This window comes from Seriola lalandi, unplaced genomic scaffold (assembly GCF_002814215.2).
Source record: "Seriola lalandi dorsalis isolate HSWRI2012SDOR001 ecotype SW California unplaced genomic scaffold, Sedor1 jcf7180002054918, whole genome shotgun sequence".
NCBI lineage: Eukaryota > Metazoa > Chordata > Actinopteri > Carangiformes > Carangidae > Seriola > Seriola lalandi.
Window position 1 is genome coordinate 381,575 of NW_019525470.1, and position 25,783 is coordinate 407,357.

Genomic DNA, 25,783 nt, shown 5'->3' on the forward strand with positions numbered 1-25,783 from the left:
ATCACAACTTTGGACCATATGGCTCGGAGGAGATGTGTGCCAGACAATTTGAGCTTCATGCGTCATTCGCTAAAAATGCACCGTCCATCCATCTAAATCGTATCTTACCTGTTCCAACTTCCTGTATTTGCTCTGGCAGGGCCTTCATCACCGCAGTCTGCTCCCATGAAACCTCCGTGTGCATTAATTAAGACCCGCAACGATGTCTTACGCCCACTGAATGGCAGCTGATCCTCTCCTGGAGAGTGGGAAAGCAGGGCTGATCTGACAAGCTCCGAGGGAAGAGAGAGAGAGAGAGAAAGAGAGAGGGAAAGAGAGAGGGAAAGAGAGGGAAAGGAAGGAGAGAGGGAGACTTATAATGCAATTTTCAAAAGGGAGTTTGATTTCATCCTGCAGGTATTTGGAAAGCAGAGAGAGAGGCAGGCTTCAGGGATAAGGCTCTCCTTTGTGTAAACTTTCCACTGTATGAAAAAAGATCAACAAGAAAAAAAAAAAGAAAAAAGGGACTACTTCGGTTTCTCTTTAAGAATACTGGAAGAGCTGTGGTGGTGGAAAGTCGGGGGCAAGTGCCGGGCATGGTTTTGATTAAATGTTATGAGGCACCGAAGGGAGCGTTGCCAGAGAGCTTGCACATTCTTAATTCCGGCCGTCAGTCAGCACTCAGTGTGCTCGCACCTCAGAGAGAGAGAGGGAGAGCGACTGCGACGCTCAATGAGAAAACCAGATCAGCTCCAGGATCGTTACTCAGACGGTGTATTAATCTCATTGGCTGATTTAAACTAACGTGGATGGAATAACAAAGAAGGTGTTGTGGAGCTCATGTTTGCTAACTGATGAGTTTAAAGGGACTAAAATGGACTAATCAAAATATAAATACATATTCATATTCATGATTGTGTCCTAAGGCGATGAAGTTAGTACTGAGATGAGCTGCGGCATTCAAACCATGATTGATTGATTGGTATAAAAGGCCCAAATTGTGGCAAGAAAACATTCCCCACACCGTTACTACCACCACCACCAGCTTGGACTGTTGACACAAGGCAGATATGGTCCATGGATTCATGCTCTTGATGCCAAATTCAGCCCTCACTATCAGCGTGAAATCAAAATTCATCAGACCAGGCTCATCTTTCCAGCCCACTGCAGCCTCAGATTTCAGGTCTTGGCTGACAGGAGTGGAACACGACGTGGACCTCTGCTGTTGTAGCCCGTGATTAGTGACTGGATTTCTGACTAACTCTCCACCTCTTCCTGCACTCTCAACAAAGTCTGGCACAAAGCTACAGAAGACTAAAAGAAAAAACAAAGGTAGAAGTCTTACAGCAGCATCAGTTCCCTTGACCTCACATGCACCGTCCATCAGCTCTGCTTACCCATTTTGCATGAGCTCCAATCCCAATGCGAGAAGAATCAAGATATCGAGTGTGTAGTTGGTTGTCATACTGTATCCAGGCACTAATCACGTGTTAATACCAGGTCTAAAAGGGGTCTATTATAGGGTTTACAGGAGCTACTTGTTTTTTGCTATTGCTACATAGCCAGCGTTAGCATTAACAGCTGTTTACTTAGCAGTAGAAGAAGCGTTGCAAGTTCAGCATCAACGTTCATTGTTTTACTCACCAGGAGCTTTCTCTGTTTGAATCACTTCTTTTCTTCTACTGAAGTTAGCGTGCTAACAAGCTAGCCCCAGTCAGGCTGGACTATAACGCCACTCCACTGATACAGAGTAACTGTAGCGTCCAGTCCGCCCTGAACAAGTCCCTTTGTGTGTGTCAGTTTTTCCGGTTGCTTCTGTCAGAATAACATCACACCAAAGTAATGGTTTACAATTGTTTTTTGAATCGTAAAGAAAAACCTTCACTAGGCAAAATTAGCCATTTTTGGCCGTGACCATTCAGTAAGGGCATTAGCAGAAACGACAGTAAAGTAAATAAAGAATAATGGACTCATACCAAAAATAAAGACAGCAGCAAAACAGTAAAACAAAATGAATGGTGAGGCATGAGTCAGATTCGTTTTGTGTTTTATATTCTTTAACATTGAACAGTGCACTCCACCTCATGAGCTGCAGCAGTGGTTTTGATTAGCTTGCCTTGTGCAACACCAGCTCCTGTTTCTCAGTCTGTCCTCTAATCCATCTATTCATAATGTTATTTCCAAGCATAATTAAAACTTTACATAACACACCTTTTAACTGTTATACAATGGCAGATGATTAAGAGATCTCGGCCTACTGAGAACAATGACGTAAATGCCACACTTCACACTTGCAGGACTTGCTTTTTGTTTACAGTTGCTCAGCTGAGGAACCCGGGAGGAAACTGGCAGGATGTCAGTATCAGTTTGAGTAAAAGGAAACTGTCACAAAACTAACTTTACAGCTTAAAGGTGCATTCACCAAACTGAAACATGATCAGTTTACATATCTCAAGAAGTACTGCTCACCTTGTGAAAAAAAAAGATGTATAATCCCATCTGTGTTGTTGTAGGAGCTTTATGGAGAGTTATTGTTTTTAAGTTGTTTAAGAAAAAGAAACCTGATTACATCAGCAGGGTTATATCAAACAGGCCTTGAAGCTCAACGTTGTATGTAGACAGCCTGAGTTAGTTAGTGAAGACGTGAGTTTTGAAAGAGATGGACATTTAGAAAGTGTTTTGTTTTTTTAAGGTTCAGGGTATCTCGGCCTCGACTGCGTCAGTTTTGATCATTCTCTTTCAAATCTGTCTCTTATCACTTCCCCAACTTAATGCAGGTGCAATACTAAATTGACGGATTGCCCCTTTAGATCAAATTGATTACAGTTGTTCAAATCCTCTGCCCTTTAATCCTATAATAAAAACTCCTATAATAAAAACTCCTATCTGCTTAAGGTTCACAAGTTTGAGTTGATTTACCAGTTTGACATTATAAAGTTTAATAAAGAACCATATATTGTGTGTTTTGAAATAAAACTACGTCTAACCACTGTTGTGTTACAACAGTCAGCCTGCTAAGCTCCTGTATTTTGAAGGGGTTTGCGTGTCAGAATCAATGCATCAAGTTCATTCAGGAAATACACTGTAAACTGAATTATATTCCACAAATTACTCATTCATAATCTTCATATTATCCACATTATGAAACACAGATTTTTCGATCGGAAAAGAAGATAATACAGAATAAATTTGTAGTACTTGTAAACTGTGGGCAGATCCCGGTGACTCTGTGGCACGAACACGAGGGAAGGAACTGCTTTCACAGATGCTGCCTTGGTCTGAGAGCATCACAACATCACAGACGTGCGTTGCGTGTGTTTTCACGAACACCATCTTGTTTGTGTTTAGATCTTTTCCAAACAGTTTTTGGACTTCCAAAGAAGCAGCGGGAGATTTCCACACAGCGTTGCTATAGTCCCTTAAGATTAGGTTGTCATCATAGTTCTAGTTTTAGCCTCTGTTTGTTGGAACACGCTTCTGTTTTTCCGGCGTGACTGCTTCAGCTTCATCCACCGTCCGTCACAGCTGAATCACGCAGGTTTGGCTCAATTAAAATGACAGGCTGCTGATCAGTGGAGGTTTTTCTCTTTGAGACATTTAACTGTGTTTACATGAGGCTGGCAGGATGCTGTAGCTTGAGCAGGGCAATGAGAGGAAGTCATGCAAGGTCAAAAACACAGAAACCCACATGCGACCTTGGATGAGGTTAAACTATAATTAGTAGGAGGATTGTTTAAAACGCAGAGACATTTTGACAGCTGTGTTTCAAAATGAGGTAAAATTTTATAGGAACAACCACGTCTCAGTTTTGGTTAAGTTCAGGCATAAAAAACATACATGTTTTTTAAAAATTTGAACTAATATAAGCGAAAAATTCTGCCCATATTTACCCATAATGTTTTCATGCACACATCTGTTTCATTGCTCTGTTTCCTGTTGAAACAGTTCCTCACCGATTTCTCCCAGGCAACCCATCACAACACACACAAATCTCACCGGCACGTCATGAGGCCTTGGTTGTCTCTCAGTTTGACACCCTCTCATATCTCCTCTCAGCGGGCTCCACGCAGCCCGCTGCTGAGTTTTTAATATTCGATCCCCCACCTACGAGCTTTCCAGTGTTCACACAGTCACTGCTGATCCCACGCAACCCTAATCTCCCTGCGTGTTAGGAGGAGGGGGTGATGCAATGTGATTAGTCTGCCCCGGGACGACGTTTGTGTGTTTGTGTATGTGTCGGGTCTCATTTGATAAAATACATTTCAGAGAAGAGAAGTTTGGCTTATATCTAAACCTTTTTTTTTTGGATTAGCTATGATGCAAATATAAATTGAGAATTTGTTAAAATTTCCTCATCACCAAGAACTTTTTTTAACATCTTTTTTCTGCTCTACATAAAATATGTGATAAATATGAAAAGGTATTTATCAGATCATTATACGTAATGGACTATTCCTCTTCTAGATTGGCTTGTTTGAATCCATCAGTCACAGCCACCTACTGTATAGTCCATCACAGTGAAATGTCAATTAGTTTATATTTTAAGTACCTTTTCATTTGAGATCAATACACAGATTTTGTTATAGTAGCCAATAAAATAAGATTATATTATATCATCAGAATATTTTCATTTTCAACTTTTTGCGTCACACACATTAATACACGTGAATATGTTGCAAAAAGTATATTCCAGTCCAAGACACTGTGCTTTGAACTCACTCTGCGCTCAAAATCAACAATAATTTGCACAAGTTTTTCTCTGGATGTGTTTTCAGATATATGATGAGACGTGTGTGTGTGTGTCAAAACGACTCCATGCCGAGAATCTTAGGTGTGTGTCCTCATCTGTGTAAACTTTTTAAGACAGTTTTAATCAGATGACCCACAGTCATGGCAGTGCTATAAGTGGCTAAATGAGACGCAGATCAAATACAAATACATGTCACACACACACACACAAAAAAAGAAAATTAATATATATATTACCTTTGCTTTGCGATTAGAATGGAACATGAAGAGACAGCGAAAGTACAACAGGGCTCAGATGTGTGTGTGAGTGTGTATGTGTGCGACTGTCTCTTACAATGGGAGCATAGCTGACCTTGCCTGTCTGGTCTCCGCGGTGAAACCATTGTGCCCTCAGTCGCCTGCAACCTGCCGACCGAGTGTGCTCTCCGCAGAGTCTGAGGAGTTCAAACATTTCATCACACTCAGTCCATTCAATAGAGACGGACAAAATGTCTTTTGTTCGAGGAGGAAAAACTCATAACTGAGAGAGGTCACTCATTTGTTTAGAGGCTCTTGAGGGCTTATCTGTGTGAAAGGAAACGAGCTGATGTTTGTCAGTCAACAAGCTTAAAGTAGCCAAACATGATTGAAGTGCAGATGTAAAATTAAAAAAAAAAAAGAAAAGAAGGAGGTATTTAAAAAGTCTGTTTTCAGCACCTCTCTCAGGGTAGTTTAGACATCCTGCCTCTGGCCGCTGTTCAACATATAACACAGGAGGATTTAATGCAAATAGAGTCATTTTTATTCAGCAGAGGAAAGAAAAAGTATTTTCTATTTACTGAGAAGGAGTAAAAGAGCAAAATATGCTCATAAAAGTGCAGGGAATAATATGGGTTTTATGAAATATTGGGAGACATGAGACTCACCCCACCCAATATGAAACCTTACATTTCCTGCTCTCGCTAAGAGTGTATAGTTCAGTCTGCACACAGTATGGCATTCAGAGCTGCGATTCACAAACTAAATTTATTCCACTGAATTTAGCAAATTCTCACTCATTCGCTTTCTCTCTTGCTCCTCACCTCCACTAACCATCGCTCAGCAGGCCCAGCAAAAACCAGTCCAAACCGTCTCCACAGTAGGAAACAGTGAATGTAGAGGAGACAGGCCCAGAACATGGTTGCAGAAACCACACTGAAAAATCCCCCCCAAAAAACCCAAACATAATCCTCCCTCAGTTAAAAACAAATAAGGATTAGGATGGCTGCTCTGTCTCAAAAGCCACTGGAAAGTCCAAAGTACGTAAAACAACCTGACAGGAGTTCAAGAGAATGAACTTCTCTGTGACCAAATTTAAGACTGCTGCTTCTCCTCTCTCTTCTCCTCTTCAGTCTGCCAGTGTGTCTGCTGCTGTTAAAGGACATTTAAAAGGAATAGTTTGACATTATTATTATTATTTGTCTGTTAAACTACTTCCTAGCTGGGCACAGGAGCTTCCTTTTACCTGGACAGAGACAGGTTAGCTCTTTGATCCTTCTTCCAGTCTTTGTGCTAAGCTAATGCTGGCCTAACAGCAAACAACTTTCCAATGTCAAGAGAGTTCGCTCCCGTCATCTCGTCGATCGTTTGGTCCGAGCTGTCTTAAGTCTGTCTTTTTTTGTCTTAAAAATCAAACATGTTTGATATTATCGTCAGTTTTTAAGTCTTGGATCATCGAATGAATAGTGACGTTCAGTGACGTTTTCTCCAGCACCAAACAGGAAGAAGCAAACCGAGTTGATAGTGAGCATGGGGGCAACTCCGGGGCGGCGTATGTCAGCGGCTTGGTGTAAGGCAGCATTAAATACATTAGGGAGGCAAGGGTAACTGGACACAAGGAAAATAATTTCAAAATAAAACAGGAAATCCTAAATGCAAATTCCAAATAGTCATTTTAGGGGCATATCATGACAATTATAGTGTTGTGTTACTAACTTTATATAATGAATGTAGAATTTCAAAGAGCAAAAAAGTCTGTTTTTTCTTTCTGTAAATCTCCGCCAGGAGCATGATGGGAGTTAATCTCAAAGGAATCTAGTCTTGCAAATAGTGACCCTGCAAGATCCCCAGTCTTTACAAAATCTTTTAGTGGTAGGAATAAAATAACCATCTTTCTCCGCAAGAAAGTAAAGCACATTTCCCCAAAACATGCAACTCATTCTTAAGTCATGTGAAAATGCAGGTTTTGTGAAATGCAATTTGAATTTCAAGCAGATATGTAGTAACACATTGTGACAGTTGTTTGCACAGTGATTGAATTAAGTTAGTGTTCACAGTAACAAGATGTAGTGAGATATGGTTTAAAATAAGTAAACTAAAACCTAGATTAAATTTACTTAAAATATGGTTAGGAGATGTCAAATGCATTACTTTAGATAATTTACATACAAAGATATAATTAGTCCCAGTATTCTGGGCAATAATCTAAAATAAGATTTGGCTGCAGATGTAATGACTCGACAGAAAAGCTCTGCTTCGCCTCCTTTTGTGAGCTAATGGAACTTTTTGGTCCGATTGTGAACGTCAGGAGAACAAACGCTAAGAAAAGATGAAAAGGTCGTGTGGCTGCAACTCACAGAAGATTTGAATGGATCAGCAAGAATGGTGGAGAAGAAATGAGAATCCAAAGTCGAGGCCAAGAGGGAAATTAGAAAATTAAAACATTCTTGAAATAATTAACTGGGTCGTGTCTGTCAGTAATCTTTCTTTTTCTTCTCTTCTTTCCCCACATTTCCCCTCAGAAATGCCTCGGAGTTTCGAACTAAAGTTTTTGGGCAATAAAATGCAAAAGAGGGTTTAAAATTCACTGACTTTTGATTTTTGAAGAAACAGGATCATGGTCCTAATCTGGTGTAATAGAACCAGTTCTGACCAGCTGGTTGCCGTAGCTACAGTTAACAGGAAAACACGCCCCCTTAAAACCAACAAATACGATGTCAAATGTGAAATCAACATGTTTGATATTTTCCAAATACAAATCACCACCTCCCTCTCCCACTGTTCCTCCTTCTCACCCTCCTGACTTCTCCCCATCCTACAGCCCCGCCACCCCCCTCTTCCTCCTTCCTGCCAGGTCATGTCAAAACCTGCTTCACATCTGGCCTGACAAACACCAATAAAACACGGCCCTTCGTCATGAGGGTGGCAATTCAATAACTCAATTGGTATCAATTTGATGAGGGGAGGAGTAAAGCCCAGAGGCTTACCAGACGTTTCCTGAGACCATGGGAGGAACAAACAGAACACGGGAGGGAAGAAATGAGAAGTGAGGGAGAGATAGAAAGAAAGAAAACTGAATAATGGGGACATTTAGATGTAACTTGTATGTCGCTGCCAAAAACTGTCTGAGAATGAGCAAGAATGTCTCATAAAATTAAATAAAAACACACTGAGTGCAACAACGAGTGGGAGAGAAAATCAAAAGCAGCATTTGGGAAGACACAAGAAGGAGAGGGATGATTGAAGGCAACTAATTATAAGTGACAAGGGGATGGGATGAGTTACCGAAAATAGCTAAGCACTCCAAACACACCCTTTCTTGTTGAAAGAAGTCGGCACACAGAGGCCGGCCATGGCCTGCTCCTGCCGAGGGTCGAAGGTCACCTGTCAAGAGGGGAGAGGTCAAGGGGAACAAGCCCTGCAGCAGTAACGTTTTTAGAGAGGGGCTTTGTTCAATAAAGCAGAGAAGGTTAGACTGAGAGGAAAATAGAAGACTCAAACAAATCTATCTGTTTACCATCATGCTCAGCACCTGCAGGGTTGAAAGGTCGATCTGTAGAGCTTGTAGCTCACTAGCTTGGAGGATGGCGGCTGCGGTTGTCTTAGATTCAGAGCATGTGCAGTGGTAACTTTAATGGTAATAATTTTAAGTAACCTCTACTATATCATAATCTTCTTCTCTGCTGTCGTTTAGTATGTGCTTATCTGTCATTGTTTCAATAATTTATCACCAAATATGCTACATCAAAGTTTGTGGGCTGCATGGCAGGCTAACATCCTGCAAATTACATTCATATTAAATTATTTTTTTCCCTCTAAAGCTGAATCCCAGTGCTAGTGCAGGAAGTATTGTGTCTTGAATGCAGCAAAGTGGAAAATAAGGGTGTGGTGGTCAGGGTGGTGGATGAGCATGTAGTGGTAATGACTTGCAAACAGAAGACTGGAGTTCATATCCTTTTTCAAACCTGCAGCTCACTGTCACCTTTTTATTGACATATTAATACGATTGATCCCTAATCTTGTGTGTAAAGTGTTTTGGTTCCCAGCCCTAAAGGCCAGGTTATACTAGGAAACCAGTTTGTACAACATGTTGTCCAAACTTGAAATCAAAAGTGTTTATTGCAGTAATGAAGACAGGGTGAAAAACTGGCCTTCATTTAAATATGGGGATAACAGCGCATGTTTTCAGACAGTCTCTCCTGGAAAACATTCATAGAGTTCAGTTGTACTAATGAGAAGTGACAGGAAAAAAGAGAAACAGAAGGAAAAATTCAAACCCTGGCTCCTCTACATCTCGCAGCTCGCCAGTCATGGTGTGAAGTGGGTAATGTCGGATATAGTTTCCATGTGCTGATGTTATGACGTTCCTGTATGACAATAGGGTTGTATAAGGAGACAATAAACAGATATTTTATGACAATGACAAAATTAAACCACTGAATGAATGTTACTGTACATGAGGTATAAATATTGCAGGTCTAAGAAAAGCCCTGGTGTTTTCATCTTGATTAACAAGCATTTGAAAGTTACTTTTAGTGTTTCGAAAGCTTTAATTTGACCAGATTTTCTAAATCCACTGAAGAACATGTAACTACCATAGATTAAAAATATAAAAAATTGAGTTACATGGTTTTCATGTGACAAGATTCATACTTTATAGGCAAGAAATTATAGATTTAACATACTTTACAAGCATAATCAGCACTGTAACTGCTCTCTGCATCTTTGTTTCAGACATGCCTCCACGCATGAATGCGCCTTCCCATGCTCATGCATGATTTATGCCTCCTCCACATTGTATGCATATTTGCAAGCATATGGTTTACAGGCACGTATGCCTCACCGTGGCATATTATTAGTCTTGTCTGTTATGCTTTGCAGTGAAGGCCTGAAAAAGGTGCAAGTCCTATTTAATCCCTGCTCTGTGCACTCATGTCACCTCCTATCACAACATGACCCTGCCTGGCCCTGAGGGCCTATTGTTGTAAAAGTACTGGAGCCCAGCAAACCCTCGGCTGCTGCTCCAAAGCCCACTGTTCACTGCAGAAACCTTCCCATCACCTACCCGCAGGTTACTCTATTTTCTTTCAGGTTTCCTTGTTCCTGGTTTCATCTTTGGTTTGAAATTCCAGTGGAATTTAAAGATCTTGTTTCTGCTCTTGCTCTAGTTTGTTTCCTCAGTCTTCTGATCCGATTTCTGCTTTCTTCATCATCATTATTTCATTTCATCTATTAATTTTAGTAGAGATGGCAAGAACTCCACTCCTCATACTTGTGGAAAATGTTTTTATCTAACAGTTCCAACGATCTGTGAGATCTCGGGTGGTCCTGTGTTGGGTTGTGTTAAAGACTTTTTCATGCAACTTCAAATTCTGCCTCAGAGAACATGGAAGTCATTAAGAGCCCTGGGTAAGAGGAGACCTTTGGGTTCCTCGGGCAAATGAATGGCAATTAAAGCTAATTCAATTAAACCTTGTGTTTTATTTCAGAGAGGAAAAGGGCCATCCACAGCTTTATCCACTGTGATTTTCTCATGAGAATAAGGAACATGAGCTCTCAACCCAGACTGTGTTGGAAGCCATTTTGGAGAGAACTACAAAGTGAGGCTCCTCTTAAAGTGATTCATTTCGGCTCTTTAAGTGATTGAGTCAGTCTGTTCCTCTTCCATCTGAAAGGTAAGTTCCACTCAACTGGACTTTCACATACAGAAAGGTATTTTGCAAGGCAGTTTCTTTCTTTGGTGGTTTAATTTAATCTCAGTCAGAATTTAGGTCATTCAAGTCAAGTCGGAATCAAGTGTCACATCCGTCGTCATGGGCAAAGTCAAGCCAAGATACACGTCTTTTATAGTTTTTTATTATAAATAGTATTTATATAGCAGTTCCCATATTTTTCGCCAGGTTAAAGCTTAAAGAGGCTATTTGTAAATTTTCTCTGCCGCCGAACGTGGTTTCTTGACAGGAGCAGGTGGTGGTGAGAGAGTTTCGTCCTTCATTGCATTTATAAGACAAACGGTTATAATCCACCCTCTGAGCAGCGTTATGTCTTCAGGGCAGATTGGAGCCTACAGTGAGTCGCTATCTGAAAGGGATGAGACGCTAGCGTGTTGGCGTGCTAACTTCAGTAGAATAAAAGATGTGATAGAGACAAGAGTTAACACTGATGTTGCTTTCCACCCCTGGAGACAGCTCTAGGCGAATAAAGGAATGAAGTTTGATGTCGAACTCACAATGTTTCTTCTAGACTGGATAGTAAACAGTTGTAAAATGCTAACGCTGGCTATGTAGCAATAGCAAAACTTACAAATGGCTCCTTTAAAGAATAAGGCTGACATTATTCTATAATTGTCTCACTGTCAACAAATCCTATGACACAACCAAAAAACAACAACCTGTTAGTTTGTTTCCTACTTCCCTCCTCCATCTGTGGTTCTCAGCCCCAAGCCCATTGGTTGCTCCTGACAACATCAATCTTTAAAAATGGGTCACATAAAAGCCTCAGTCATTTCCTAAAATGGCTGGATACTGTAGTTTTTAGAAAATGTTACTCAAATATATACTCAAATAGGAGTATTTCTTGGGGACTACTTTCAGCTTTGCATCAATACACATATAGTGCGCAAGTGAATATTTACTGACTGACTGTATATGGGATCAACTCGCATAAAACTACAGTGGGCATGTTAATGAAAGAACGTGTCACCCAGTGCAACACTGTGGCTCATTTATGTGTTTTTAATAGGTTTTGGACAAACAATGGAGCTCTATGCCACAGAGGGGTATGATATATCAGGCTTCAACTACACAGACTTGTTTGTTGGATCAAATCATTGTCGGTTTCGGTCTTTTAATGGGATTTGTTGACAAAAGGAAAAACACAAGTCTCCAGTCTCCAGCTCTAGTTCCTAGATCAAGGGCATCAAAGTGCAGAGCCTTAAATTCTTGAATTTTACAGATGCCACATTTGAGTTAATCATGTGGTTAATGCAGCTCCGGATCACGGAAAAGTCTTTCAACTGACAAATTTTGCCGCCTGTGACGAGTGAATGGAAATTTTATGGAAACATTAAGAATTAGGAATCGTGGTACATACAGTAGCCTGGTTTTTCAGATCCTGTTTAACACAGGCTTTTTTTTCATTTGGTGATTTAATGGATTTTCATTGCTTGTCCACAAAGAGAAGTAAATGATAAACCTATCGCAGCAAAAGAGATGTAAAAGATTCAGTTAGATTTAAGCAATTATGACTCCATCATACTTTTGAAGGACTGCCCAAATAGTCAAACTTACTTATTCTCTGTTCTGCTGACTTTTCACTTGCATTTTGTTCCCACAATCAGTACTTTGATACTCAACCATCCAATTATAAGTCTTGTGTCCAGATCCTCTGCCACAGATGCCGGTCCGGTCCCTGTGAATCGACATATATATATATCTACAGTAAGTGGTTGTGATCAGGATTTACTGGGACTGGATCTGAGCTGAGACATCAGGACATAAAACTTTAGTTCAGAATTCCTCTAAAAAGATTAGAAATGCATCCTGGAAAAGGATCTTTGTTATGAATTAGTGCCAAAAGCTTTAGTGTATTAGTGAATGGTTTTAAACACTATGAAGTATGTGAATCCCTTTTAACTGAGACATCCAATATCTTTGTGCCAGAATTTTTCTCTTCAAAATGCATCAACCTCCAAAAGACATATAAACGTTTGCCTTTAGTGTACCAGCAGCTGTAGTAAACATTCTCTCTCCCTCGCTGGTCCTTATATATATTACCCAGGTACGTCTGCATTGATAGAAAGATATATTACAGCACGGATGAGTTGCATATGGAGTTCACGGTTGTAATGTGGTAAGTTAGGTACAGTTCATACACAGAAGTATGTATGCACACACACACACACTGAGCAGGGAGGGTGGGGGGGTGGGGGGGCTTAAGAGGCTTGTAAGGTCCGTTTTAACCATTATCAAGTCCAACGATCTGTCTGCAGTTGGATTTCACCGTTCACTCTTTCCCTCCTCCTCTTTTCTCCGCTCGCTCCATCTTTCCACCCCCAGCGAGCGCTGACCGCTTTCATTGCAACCAGATTGTTCAAATAAATCAAGCCTCTCCCCCTCCCCTGGCTTCTTTTTTCTCTCTCCGTCTCTGGCTTTTCTCTCAGCGCCCCACAGCAGCCCATGTGGAGGAAGGTCTCTAAACGAGAAGCACATTTTGGGGATAATGAGGGTGATGGGCTGTGAAGTTGGGGTTGTTTTAATTTAGGGTCGTCATTGTGGTTCCACTGTATGCTGCATGTATTGACCATTTATATTAGGGAGGTTGAGCCACAACTATTCCTATCAACAAAATGAAAGCAACCTTTGATCTTATTGGGAACCAGCCATGCATTTGAATTCTTCCTTTGCGTTGCAATGTGTTACGAGGTCGGTGTGAAGGTGTTTGTAATTGCAGATCTATAGCCTCCAATGATCTGTACCTGAAACATCTGTTAGTCCAGATAAATTTGCTGAATGTAAATTGCATGAAATTTGCTGGTGCTTTTGGTAAATACAGTGTTAAGTGTTTTTTGAGGAGCATTTTGCATTTGCTGGTAATTAGCCAACTGCTTTATGCTTTAAGAGGACGAAAATGACAGTGAGTCGCTATTGGAAAGTGACGACACTGGCCAGGGCTAGCTGGTTAGCACGCTAACTTCAGTAGCAGAAAAGATCGGTGTTCTCCACTGCTCACAATGTTTCTTCTAGACTGGTTGGGTAAGCTGTTAATGCTAACGTTAGCTCCGTAGCAATAACAAAACTTGATCAGTTGCTAAGTAGATTACTGTCCCTGCCTTTCAAACTTTCCTCTGTAACGTATTTTATGAATATATGAATGACTGATGTTTAGCCACTCTCTGGTAGAAACACAGGACTGTGAAAAATTGTCAGGGCTAGCTAACAACTTGCCCAAGTTTACCATCTTTAGCATCGAGCTTGTTTGATAGGGCAACTACTTGCTTCTTATCAGAACTAACGGGGGGGAGAGGTGAAGGAAGCAAATCGCTGTAGATAATTAGTCAGAGGGTTTATCGCAATGGTCCACATTCATCAAGTCTGACTGCTCACTTCTCTCACAGTTTTGAATCCTCCTCCTCCTCCACATTTGTAAATGACGGGTCTTACCTTTGATGCCAAACTAAATTTTGTCTCTGTCTGCAAAATGGCTTAAGAATAGACTTGCCAGCTACTGCTTAGTTACCAACTGATCTCATGTGTTGGGTCTGTTACTGTAATCTTAAACAGAGAAGATATCATCTAAAAAAAATACCGCAGTTCATCACAACACATTGCTCGTATCCATACCTCTGACAGGTTCAGACAGCGTGACACTGAGTGCCTTTCTAGCATTGCAATGATGTCTGTTATGTTTCTGGGGTAACACATTGTCATGAACAGTGATTTGTCACTGGTAAAAATGTGTTGGAGCTGAACAGGGTTAGGGTTAACCCTTTATCATTTTTATTTATCTTTATTTTTTTTTTGTCAGAGAAGAAAAATGTTCCAGACAGTCACAAACACGCTTCATGTGGCTCCATGTGAGCTTCCTGTTATATCACACTGTGCTATTATGACATTTTATTAGATTTATATTGACTTTTCTGAACACTACCCACTGTTTTGCTGAATCCTAAAAAAAGAAATCTTTCCTTTCTGCCACAGTTATAGTATGCCATCCGATGCCACGCCCTTTAAAATTAGGTCTAGCAAACGGACAAAACAAAACAAACAAACAATTTTTATCCCCTTAGTAATTTTCTGTGGAATTCAGGATGATAATCTAAAACACCCGCCCAACGAGCCACAGCAGCTGCTCCAACTCTTTAATCCTTAATTTTAATCTCTTTTTCACTACAAAAACTGAATATACAGTATAATTAGGTATCTGTATTTCCTTATAGTCCTCCTACTGTTTTTTCTGGGCATTAAACGACCTCAGCAGGAGGTTGTGCTTACTGTCATGTATCTGTGTCTGTCTTATAGAAGCCTGTTTGTAAGGTAACCACCTAAAAATCCTCAGTAGGCTTGTGGACGTGAACATAATCATAGCAAGGTCATTTGTAAAAGGGACATGGGGACTGACTGCTATCACCACAATTCCATATCTTCTCAGTCATAATCAATTAATTTGACCTTTGCCCTCCGTGCTGCCTGCAAGAGAGCCCCCTTCCCACCCCCAGCATGGCACATTCAATGTGTCTCTACCCTGCGTGGAAAACATAGCTCTTTAATCTCTCTCTAATAAACACATTTCACTTGATATGTAGTGGCAGAATCCAAATAGAAAACGTACTGTATTGTCTGTGCCAGCACTCAAAAGCTGTACCACACACTTGAAGTCAACCTGCTGCCTCATGTGCTTCCGCATCTCCATTTAGGGCCACAAGTGCCCTTGTGGCTTTGTAACAATCCACAAGCCAGCATGAACAAATGAAGCACAGCCTTTGACAAAAGCAGAATGTTGTATTTAATAAGATAATGGCTGCATAGCGTCTGGGTGTGCCACTTCCAGAGGCCTGGAATTTTTAACATGCTGGCTCACTGTTCAGGTGACTGAATGACACCTGTGCTTGTCCTGCTTTGACAAATCGAAATGCTCCCCATAAAAAATGGCCTATGATATAAATTATTCTGACAAAGCTGTAGTGTCTGTTAGAAATGTTTGTGTATTTTTATATCAGAGCAGACATACCTGAGCAGTGAAGTCACCACTGTCTACATTTGGTTGGCCATGTACTCTGATCAGCGACACAAAGCTGAACCACGACTGTTTGTATCTGAATTAATAATCCAAACATTAATTTGGTAGGAAAGATTTACCACATGTTAAGGAGAGAAAGTAACATAACCTTCTACCCTTAGAGGTTGAATTTATGTATTCCTTGTCACAAGTTTGGACTTTTAGTTTATTGTGTGCTGTTTTCATTGCACTCAGCTTTGGGTAAGGTATAAGAAATGTAAATGCTGAATCAGCAAGAAAACAGCAATTGGCATCAGCTGCAGAGGCCATGTAATCTCTGTGATTTGGAAACTGTGTGTTATTTTGTAATTTTTTCCACTGGCATCTGTTCTTGGCTATTAGTGAAAATACAGAAAATGACCTCCATCCACACACCAACATAACGTCACAAATAATCGTGTTGTGGCTGGGGTTAGTGTGTGTGTGTGTGTGTGTGTGTGTATGTGTAATGAGGTATTGAGAGGTACGGGCTGTGCACAGTCTTCTGTTGTTACTGGAAATCCTTTCTCAGTTGTTGTTTTTGACGTGGCTCTATTACAACACCCCTGCACATTCAAAATGGATTTAACAGCCTAGAATGGGCCCAAATTCCTCAAATCCACAAGGAGGAGGAAAACAGCTAAAGGCCTCGCTACTGAGCACATTAACATGTACGTTACTGCACCATTAAAAAACACATAAAAGTGACTTGAATCTGCAGCCAACACCAGTCTTGATTAAAACACAAAACCACAGGCTAGAATTATCATCATGGCATTTTAATACTGTTCTTTTTCTCAGCATTGCTTTTCTGGCAAACATGTACACAAAAAAACGTAATTGACATAACTGACAAACATAAAACAATAAGGAAAAAAAGCTTCCCTAAATAAACAGGGAAGGTACTGTACAAGCATGTTGAAAATATTTCAAACATTTCCTGCCCCGCTCACTGTCCAAAGCAATACAGAATGTCTTCCAGTTGATATATTGGAGGAAAGCAGATATATGAGCATCTGTGTCTGTGTTTATACTGGAATATTGACAAAGTGAAGAAAGAAGTGAAGCCAGAGAACGGTAAGTTGATTTTGGACAGTGCTGGAGTGTAGTGCATGGACTCAATTATAAAGAAGACGACGTACTGTTGATGTGGAAGCAAAATAAAAAAAAAAAAAAAAAAAAAAAAAGACATGTTCACCTGAACAGTAATCTAAGCTTTCAGCTGTCCAACATAACAAATGTAACAAAGAGGGAGATCTTTTTTTACCTGGATAAATTGATAACATTACATTTCATATTTCTTCATTTTTAGTTTGTAATGTAATATAATGCAATGTCATGTGAGGCAAAATAAAGCCCCTTTTGTTTCTGAAATACACATCAACATGTAATATGACACAACAAGATCTCAGTAAGGCTCCACACCAATGTCGCTAAGGCACGTCTCTGTAAACCTGTTATACTTTGCTATTTAAGATTGTTTTTTATCATCTTTTATAAAGAAAAGATAAAAAAAAAAAGTAATACCAAAAGCTTGTGACATTCCCGGCCCCAGACAGGAAAAAGAGAATAAATACCTAAGAATGGTGCATTTCACAGTCTGGTTGGCAGTAAACAAGCAAAACAGTCTCCAAACACACAAGCCAGTAATCGTTGTTGAGCAGAAACACACTGAATGGTTAAAGTGGAGGGACAGAAAAACAGCAAAAGCGTGTGAGAGAACAAAAAGCTGCAGGGGAACACTGTTTAGGGGCGGCACAGTGGAGCAGTGGTTACCACTGCTGCCTCACAGCAAGAAGGTTCTGGGTTTGAAACCTGTCGGCCGGCTGGGGCCTTTCTCTGTGGAGTTTGCATGTTCTCCCCTTTGCCTTCCTCCGAGTACGCCACCTTCCTCCCACACATGCAGGTTAATTGGTGTCTCTAAATTGCCCATAGGTGTTAATGTGAGCATGAGTGGCAGCTTGTCCCTAAATATCAGCCCTGTGATAGACTGGTCACCTATCTGGCAGTCAAAAAACAGTTTGAGGCTCGTGTTAACCTTGTCCTTATGAAGCGTTGGCAGACCTGTCAGAGAGAGTGAAGTGTCTGCCACTTGACGGTTAGATTCATTTGCTGAGCTCCTCTGATATACTGTATACCGTATGCTGTATTTTGTCCACGATGTATAGATAACAGAAATTTAATTGAATCTTTTCATTAAATCTTTTAAGATATTTGATTATTGCTGGCTGCTTTTAGTGCTAGTCTCACTAGTAAAATAGTATTTTACTTTAACACTGACTGCAAGGACCTCAGGAAAGTTTTAACTACATGCACCCTAAAATGAAAATAGGAAATGATCAAATCCACGATGTCTCATGCAAGCATTTTTAAGAGAAACAATTAATAATGTTTCAACTGACAACAATAACAATTCTGAATGGACATCAACAGCAAAAAACAATAAAAAAAACAAAAAACACAACGGAAACAGAATAACATATCAGCTTGACAAAACAGCCTTCTAGTCAGGGCACAGAACAATCAGGCAAGTCCATTTACAATGGCTCTTCGTTCAGTCCATTTATCTTTCACAGCAAATTTATCTCCGTGGAGCCAGAAGAGTTGGGATGTGTAAAAAGAAATTACTGTGGATCTGTGGACACAGAAAAATCCAAATCCGCATGTGCAGAAACTTCAAAGTTTTGTTTCAGATTAGATAATGTCAACAGCAAAATATGGAGTTTAGGCAGCTTTTATGGTCATTAACCTATTGCGTCTAAAGTGTTTTTTTTTGCATTTCCTTATGTGACCATTAGTCTTGTGGCAGTTCATCACTTGGACACCAGAAAGGAAAAGGATTATTTCTTTTCAGTGCAAGCTCTTTTTTTATAAATTCCCATGGAGCAGTTGGAGTTGGCCGAGACCCCATTTTGTACCACGACGTGTGGTCCAGGCAAGTCTGGATCCCTGTTTTCATTTAAACCACTGTCATTTCCCCCACTTCTGTAGCCCAAACGCTGAGGCACTTCTCTCCTTACCGTATCTCCCAAATCCAGCAACAAGATTACAGCTCATTCACATAGTTTCTTTTATATAAACAAAGAAATTTTAAAAAACGAGCCGCCGATTACAGTTGTGTCAATGCAAAAAGGCACTTCCGTTTTCACTCTGCTACTAAGACTCCTCTAGTCGATTGCACATAGTTTAATCACTTGGTTAAGCCTCACCACCATCACCCAACTTGGCTTGATGACTTTAAACCACATCCTGCTTATTGTCCACAGCGGTTTAGCACATTTCCAATACGCTACGTAATCTTAAATTCATCATTTAGTATCTTTAAAACAGATGATCCATTCTGTAGTGTTATCATTAAGTCCAAATAAGTAAGTGCCACTTTTCAAACTGTGGATAGGTGAAATTGGAATGAAAATCTGATTTTTAACCACTAAGTGAGCCATAGCAGGATCTCACAAGTCCTGATGGGCAAGCCCACTCTCTCCAAAATCTTTCCAAGTGTTTGTATTTCATTGCATCTCAGAAGTAAGACGGCTTTAGGGATGCTATATTGTTATTTGATGGGCAGTGTCCTTGCATCAAGGGTACCTCATAGTCCAAACCCCCATTTTGTTGCGAGGATGGAGGCGGCTGAGGAGTGTGACAGCGGTCAATCTCAGGCTGTTTGTGGGGTAGTGTACCATTTCCCCCATTCTCCAGGCAGGCCTTGATCCCCTCCAGTTCCATGGGATCAGGATCAGCTGGGCCCAGCTCAAGCTCCATTCCTGCCTTGGCCTGCCTCCTCTTCCGCAGACAGACGATAGTCCCAGCCACCACGGCCAAACCCAGCACCAGTGCCAAGGCGGCGAGAGCAGGGATTAGAATATATTTTACCTGGCTCTGTGTCTTCACCCTGGGCTCTAAGGATGTCAGTGGAACCCCTTCGGTGCGAGCCTCTGTACACGACGCTGTTTCTACAGAGCTGTTGGCCCGAGAGTTGACTCTCTCTCTCAGGGGACTGGCACATACTGAGTAGGTAGAGTTGGGTCTCAAACCCCGCAAAGTGTACTCAGGGTAAGATGCCGGCACACTCAGGATCATGGGGCGGCGGTCAGGCCCTGAGAGGTTACGGTAGGTCAACCTAATGCCACGGATGTGTGGCCGTGTCTCGATGAAGCGGTGCAGGTCAAGAAGGATAGATGTGGAGGTTACCTGGCGTGAGCTGATGGCATCAAGTTCAGCAGGAATTGCAGGGGCAACTACTGAAACTTCTGTTGCTGAAGGTTTTGGTGGCTCAGGAACTTCATCCACATTTTCACAGTAGAGGCCAGAGGTTCCCGAGGGACACAAACAGCTGAGCTGACCCAATGGGTCAAAATTACAAGTGCCCCCATTGAGGCAGATGTTTGGTGGGCAGATGTGCTGTCCGTAGTCCCCACTGGTGGAGCTAGGGGAGACTGGAGGTTCTGGTGGAAGTGGATAGCTGTCTGTTTTGGAGGAGAAGGTTTCCTCACTGGGTGGTGGAGGAGGAGGAATAGCATTGGTATGGGTGGTTTCCGGAGAGGTGGTTGGCATCTGGGGAACAGAAGTACTTCCAATGGGGGAGCCAATCAGCATTGTTGTTGTAGGTGGACATCCAAAATCTTTGTGTTCCAGCGCTGAAAGCATCTTCCCAGCGTTAACTAGAGGGAAGTGACATCTGGTTACCTCAGGCCTCCCAAGAATCACACCCTTCTCTTTTAGCCAAACAGGGAACCAGGCTAACGGACACAAGCAGTTGAATGGGTTCTCAGCCGCTGTCAGCTGCATCAACTTAGGGAAGCTCTGGAAGAAACCCTGTGGAAAACCCTGAAGATTAAGTCCACTGAGATCCAGTTCTTGAAGTCCAGTCAATTTCTGGAAGTCCTCCATCCTGAGCTCACCAAATGGGTTGGCCGCTAGGCTGAGCTTGATCAGCCCCTTAAGGGAGTCTTGCTTTAGGGCCTGCGGCACCTCAGCTAACTGGTTTAAGGAGATGTCGAGCTCATGGAGGTTCCCCAGGGAGGCTATGAGATCCACATCCAGAGAGGTAAGCCCCAGAGAGGCCACCTTAAAGGCTTCTAGGTGGGGAGTCTGGAGATCTGAGACTCCTAGGTTTGGGATGTTGTTGTTGCTGAGGTCTAGAAGCAGAAGCCTGGGGAAATGAAGGAATGGCAGAGATGTGAGCTGGTTCCCTTGGAGCTTGAGTTCCAGCAGCATCTCTAATCCTTCAAAAGCATCCAAATGGATACTCTGAATGCGGTTTGCATGGAGATACAGCCTCTCCAGCTGGACCAAGCCAGAGAAACTGTCTTTGGAAATGTGGGTAATGTGATTAGAGGAGAGATCCAAGTTCTTCAGCTTTGACAGCATCTCAAACACACCATCTGGAATCTCTGCCAGCTCATTCTGGCTCAGGTCTAGCATCTCCAGCTCCACCATGCCTTTGAAGTCTTCTTGGGACAAAGTGCTGATGCCGATCTGGAAGATGTAGAGTTCTCTGGTGGTGGCGGGGGCACGTGGCACAGTGCTGGAGCGACGATTAATGCAGAATATCGAGTCCTGGAGTGGGCAGGAACAGTCTGTAGGGCAGTCGGAGGATAACACCAGACCAGATGAAAGGAACAAGAGCAGGAAGTAAGGTAACATGGTGGTGTCAGGCCTCAAACTCTGAAAGACATAAAAGAAGAAATCGTTTGTGTTAGTCACCAGTTGCATACTAAGGTTGTTGTAATTAAGAGCGAATTTTACACGTTCAAACCAATTGATACATAAAATAAACTAAAGAATAATAGGTAGAAAGTTAATAGACATGCTTAATAAGGAATTAGAAAAGATTTTTTCTCAGTCTAACTTCTTAAGCCAAAATCAATTGGCTCATAAAGAAATGCCGGGAGATTTTTTTCATTATCCCTTCCACAATCTTCCACACTCACACAGGCATATATACAAACAGTCACACCGACTGCTCCATCATAGTGAATTTTGTGTTTTACATTCTTAATGAGCAGACACCCCAGGGATCAGGACCCACAGGCCAAGGCGACGGGTTAATACAGCCCACCCAGGGTGACCCCTCCTGGAATAAGTGAGAAACCTATTCAGCCTCTTTCCTGTGTTTATGACACAGTCCTTAGCCCATGCAACCCAGTCTGCAGTAATGCAGCAACATACACACATACCCAAGGCAAATATGCTGTGAGTGTGAAGGCACACACACGCAAATATTCAATCACATGTTTTGACATATTTGCCTAATCATATTACCAAAAACATTGGTGGCACACACAGGAACGTGGGGGAATTGGGGGGGGGCAAGCGGCCCTGTTGTGGGTATGGTGTGTGTGTAAATGTATGAGTGTTGGACGGAGAGGGAGGTTGGAGGCGGGTGCTAAGCTCTAATTCATAATGCAAAGGCAGACAATGAATTTGGGAAGGTGGGAAATGATAATTTACTTTCCAAGTGTTGTACATTTGATTGATATTTGTTTTTCGTTTCACTGGAGTAGCTGATTAAAGGCGGTGACTACTGAGGCAAACTGAGGTTTCATTGCCTGCAAGGCTGGCAAAAAAGACTCTGTTTGTAATGGATGAACTAAAGGTTGTTTTTCTAGTTTAGATTCAGCCTTGCCTAGAAATGATGTAAATACATGCAAATTATATATAGATGAGTGCACACACAGATGATTTGGAAGCCTAGTATGACGGGATCAACTCTGGCGACTGTGACCTTCGACTCCAGACCAGCTGGAGCCCAAAGAGAGGATTTTCCAATTTCATCAAGTTTATTCTGGATTGCTTGTTGTAGTGCGACACGATCCAAGAGTCACAAAGACTGAAACTTGAGAGTGACCCTGGTAACAGTCAAAGGGATTTTCACTCAGGGAGGAAAAGAAAACAACAAATCAAACTGATGACACTTTGAATTTTAATTTGAATGAACAAAAATATAAAATAATTTTTTTTTAAAAACTGCCAACACTTTGAAACTGTACCATCCCTACCATTGAGTGGGAAATGATACACATTTCTAATTTCCACTGAACTGTTCAGTGACACAGGTAATGTTTTTAAAAGAGCAAAGTGCAGAGTGCAGGAGTGGGTCAGTTGACCTCATGTGTATTTAGCTCCATCTTTGCCTTTTGTGCATTTGCAGTACATATCCTTATGTCACCCCTTCCTCACCCCTCTCTCCTCACATCTCTCCCTCTTTCCCTTCCTCCTGTCCGACCTGGTTCATGTTAGTAAACTCTTGCCCTTTCCAAGACTCCAGAGGTGGAAGTTAAGGAGAAACCTAAGATGTTTTATTAAAGTCAGGAGCGCACCTCCGGCCCAGATGCCTCCGTTCCCTTTGTGCCCTTTGTCTCCTCCATTTATTCCTTTCTCCTCATAACATGCACTGAGCGAGGTCAGGGCTTGTCAGCGTGGCAGGAATTTGCAAATATTCCCTCATTTTCTGTCTTTATTTAGCTCAAAAGGAAAAGAGGGAAAGGGAAGAAAGAAGGTGGGTAAACAAGATTCTTTTGTGTCTTAAAAAAGAAAAATTGGGACTTCAAGAGAAGCTAATACAAACCAGAAGCAGCCAAATCTAACAGTGTTGTGGTGGTTGAGCTTCTACGGCTCACTTGGGAAAGATCAAACCTCTAACCTGCTGCTCAACGATAAGTGCCATGTTTTAATTGGCCCGTCCGTGAATACCAGTTCTCGGCAAGTTCCTAATGCTTTTCTGTGTTTTATAGAAAGTGACCACGACAAACGGACAAATGTGCGGCAACGAGGCAATAAAATGAGGTGGGATACAATGTGTTCTGAGTGCGTAGAGTCAACCTCTCTCTATCTGATGCCAGCTTCATAAAGTTTTATGAATGAGTTTCCAATTACAACTTTCTTTCCATTTGAATCCTGTTGGTCCAGTGTCTCTCAGTAATGGCCAAAACTTGGAAATGGCGGGAAAAGGCGTTAAAGGACGTTAGAACTCTAAGCACTTCCCCCTTAACTCTTAGCTTAACTTTCCAACACATTTCATGACAGTCCGCAGGAGTTTTTGACATATCCTGTGAAAGACAGACAGACATGATCAAAAACACGACCTCTTTGGTCGGATACCGTGTGATTCTTTCTCACGTTCTGCCACAGTCCATCACAAGATGCAACTGGATTGAATATGACCACTGAAATGTTACTGTGTTAGTGCCGATGTGACAGTGTTAGTTTTGGTGAGTGGAGACAGCAAAGCAGCCACCGTAAAATGTCTGGCATCACATTGCTTAAGTCACCAAACCACTCACTCTCTCACATCAGCCAGAAGAAAAAGAGAAGTGATCATTAGCATTGTTCAGACAGAAAGCTAATGCAAATGTCAACAATGCACGCGTTGGAAGTGTGGAACAGCATGCTCCGCTTATGTCAAAGTATTGCTGCTATGTCCTACGAATGCTTTTGTATGAAGGCGCATGCCTCAGTCTGAAGTAGCACAGCTCGGGAATCCAGATCTTTCTTTGTGTGCAGTCACTTACTGTTTATAGAACAGTAACAGGGTTATAATAAGAGCTGCTTGTCATTCCTTTAAGGGTGCTGCTGCTGCTGGTACAATTTGATTGCAGAGGAGAAGAGGAATGAATGGAATATGAATGAAGGCATAATTGTGTTTCAGAGTCAAGAAAAAAGGAGGAAAAAAAAATCATCTCCTGACAAATCTTACAGTTTGCTTTTTAAATTTAAAGCTAACATATCCAACATGTGTCAGGACATGCACTGTAGGTAAAACCCTCCTGAGAGGATGCGTCATTTACAGCCTCTCTGCAAAGTTTACTGCAGGGAAACCCGCTGCTATGAGCTCTCTGCCGCTGGGTGGTGAGGTAGAAACAACCTTCAACCACAGAGGATAAGGATTTAAACCTCCATGACAGCGGGCATCCGCCCTGCTGAAGCATCCTTGTTTAAGAAACAGAATCCCTTCCCACTTAAGGGCTGCTGCTCTGTAGCTGAACGTGACCTCTGACCTCCCTGTAGATGAGGCTGAGACAACAGACGAGTTTCTCTTTTAGGGTTATAAAGTGTCTCCTTATGTCAGTGAACTTTAGTCTTTCCAGAGGTGATTGCACCCTCATGTGTTGATGTCACCAAGAGATCAGCTGATGGCCCGTCAGTGACGCCTCAGCGCAGCATTGTATTATTTTATTTTTGCGTTTCTCTACGAAAATTCGAATTGCTTGTGAAAGCGTTTCACGAGATGTATAGTTTTCCTGTTTACTTTATTTCATATTAAAGTAATTAAAATATCGAATTATATCAAATTATGTTTCAAATTATGTTTTTTAAATGATGCTATGTTCCTGACGTGTGCCAGTTGCTAACTAATTATATATTGCATCCTTGAGCTTTTATTTTCTTGACTTGTTTTCTGAAAGTTTACTCGCTCAGTGAAGGCATCATGTTGTCATAGCAGACCTTGGTAAATGCATGGTTTTTGTGCAGTTTTTACATGTTGTTGTTGTTGTTGTGGTGTTGTGTTGTGACATTTTAAAGTCATTCAGAAAGTTCATAACAGCTGATTTTAAGAGCTTAGTGTTGGTTCACCACTGGTGATTGTTTTGACTTTTTTTGAAATCTGTGCAGAATGACCCTTGGGATTATATTAATTTATTTAATAAGCGAATAATAATCATTATTAGTAGAAGTAGTTAGAATTAGTAGCAGTGTAGAAATAACAATATTTTAAAAGAACATGAGTTAATTCGATCACAGCTGCTTTATACACGGTATACCTCCTCTTAATTTGAAAGCTTTTCAAAGGAATGACAGGATAAGTGGGAGGAAACAAGGATGCAGGAGGAGATGAAGCGAGGAACGAAAAGCTCACAGCTTAGTCTGTGCGTGCCTACTTTAACATCTCGACCTGTTGGTCCTGTTGTTTGATACTGAACGGGTGCCCACATCATAAAGCCAAGAATCTGCCATCCACCACATGCAATCGGTCCTGCATAGCACTGCAATAACACAACTTGGAGTTACGTTCTCTTTGCTCTTTCATAAATTCATAATTAAATGTGACAGGGAGCATTCT

The 25,783-nt window shown here is 41.5% G+C and overlaps 1 protein-coding gene across 1 annotated transcript in view; it reads right to left on the reverse strand.

Moving 5' to 3' along the window:
- Window positions 1-16,478: 16,478 nt before the first annotated feature.
- LOC111673432 (vasorin-like) overlaps window positions 16,479-25,783 on the reverse strand; it is a 30,765-nt gene continuing 21,460 nt past the window's right edge. Inside the window, exon 2 of the mRNA XM_023431192.2 lies at window positions 16,479-21,387. Coding sequence (XP_023286960.1) covers window positions 19,240-21,366 — 2,127 coding nt within the window. The 5' untranslated portion in view covers window positions 21,367-21,387 and the 3' untranslated portion in view covers window positions 16,479-19,239. The remainder of the gene's footprint in view (window positions 21,388-25,783) is intronic.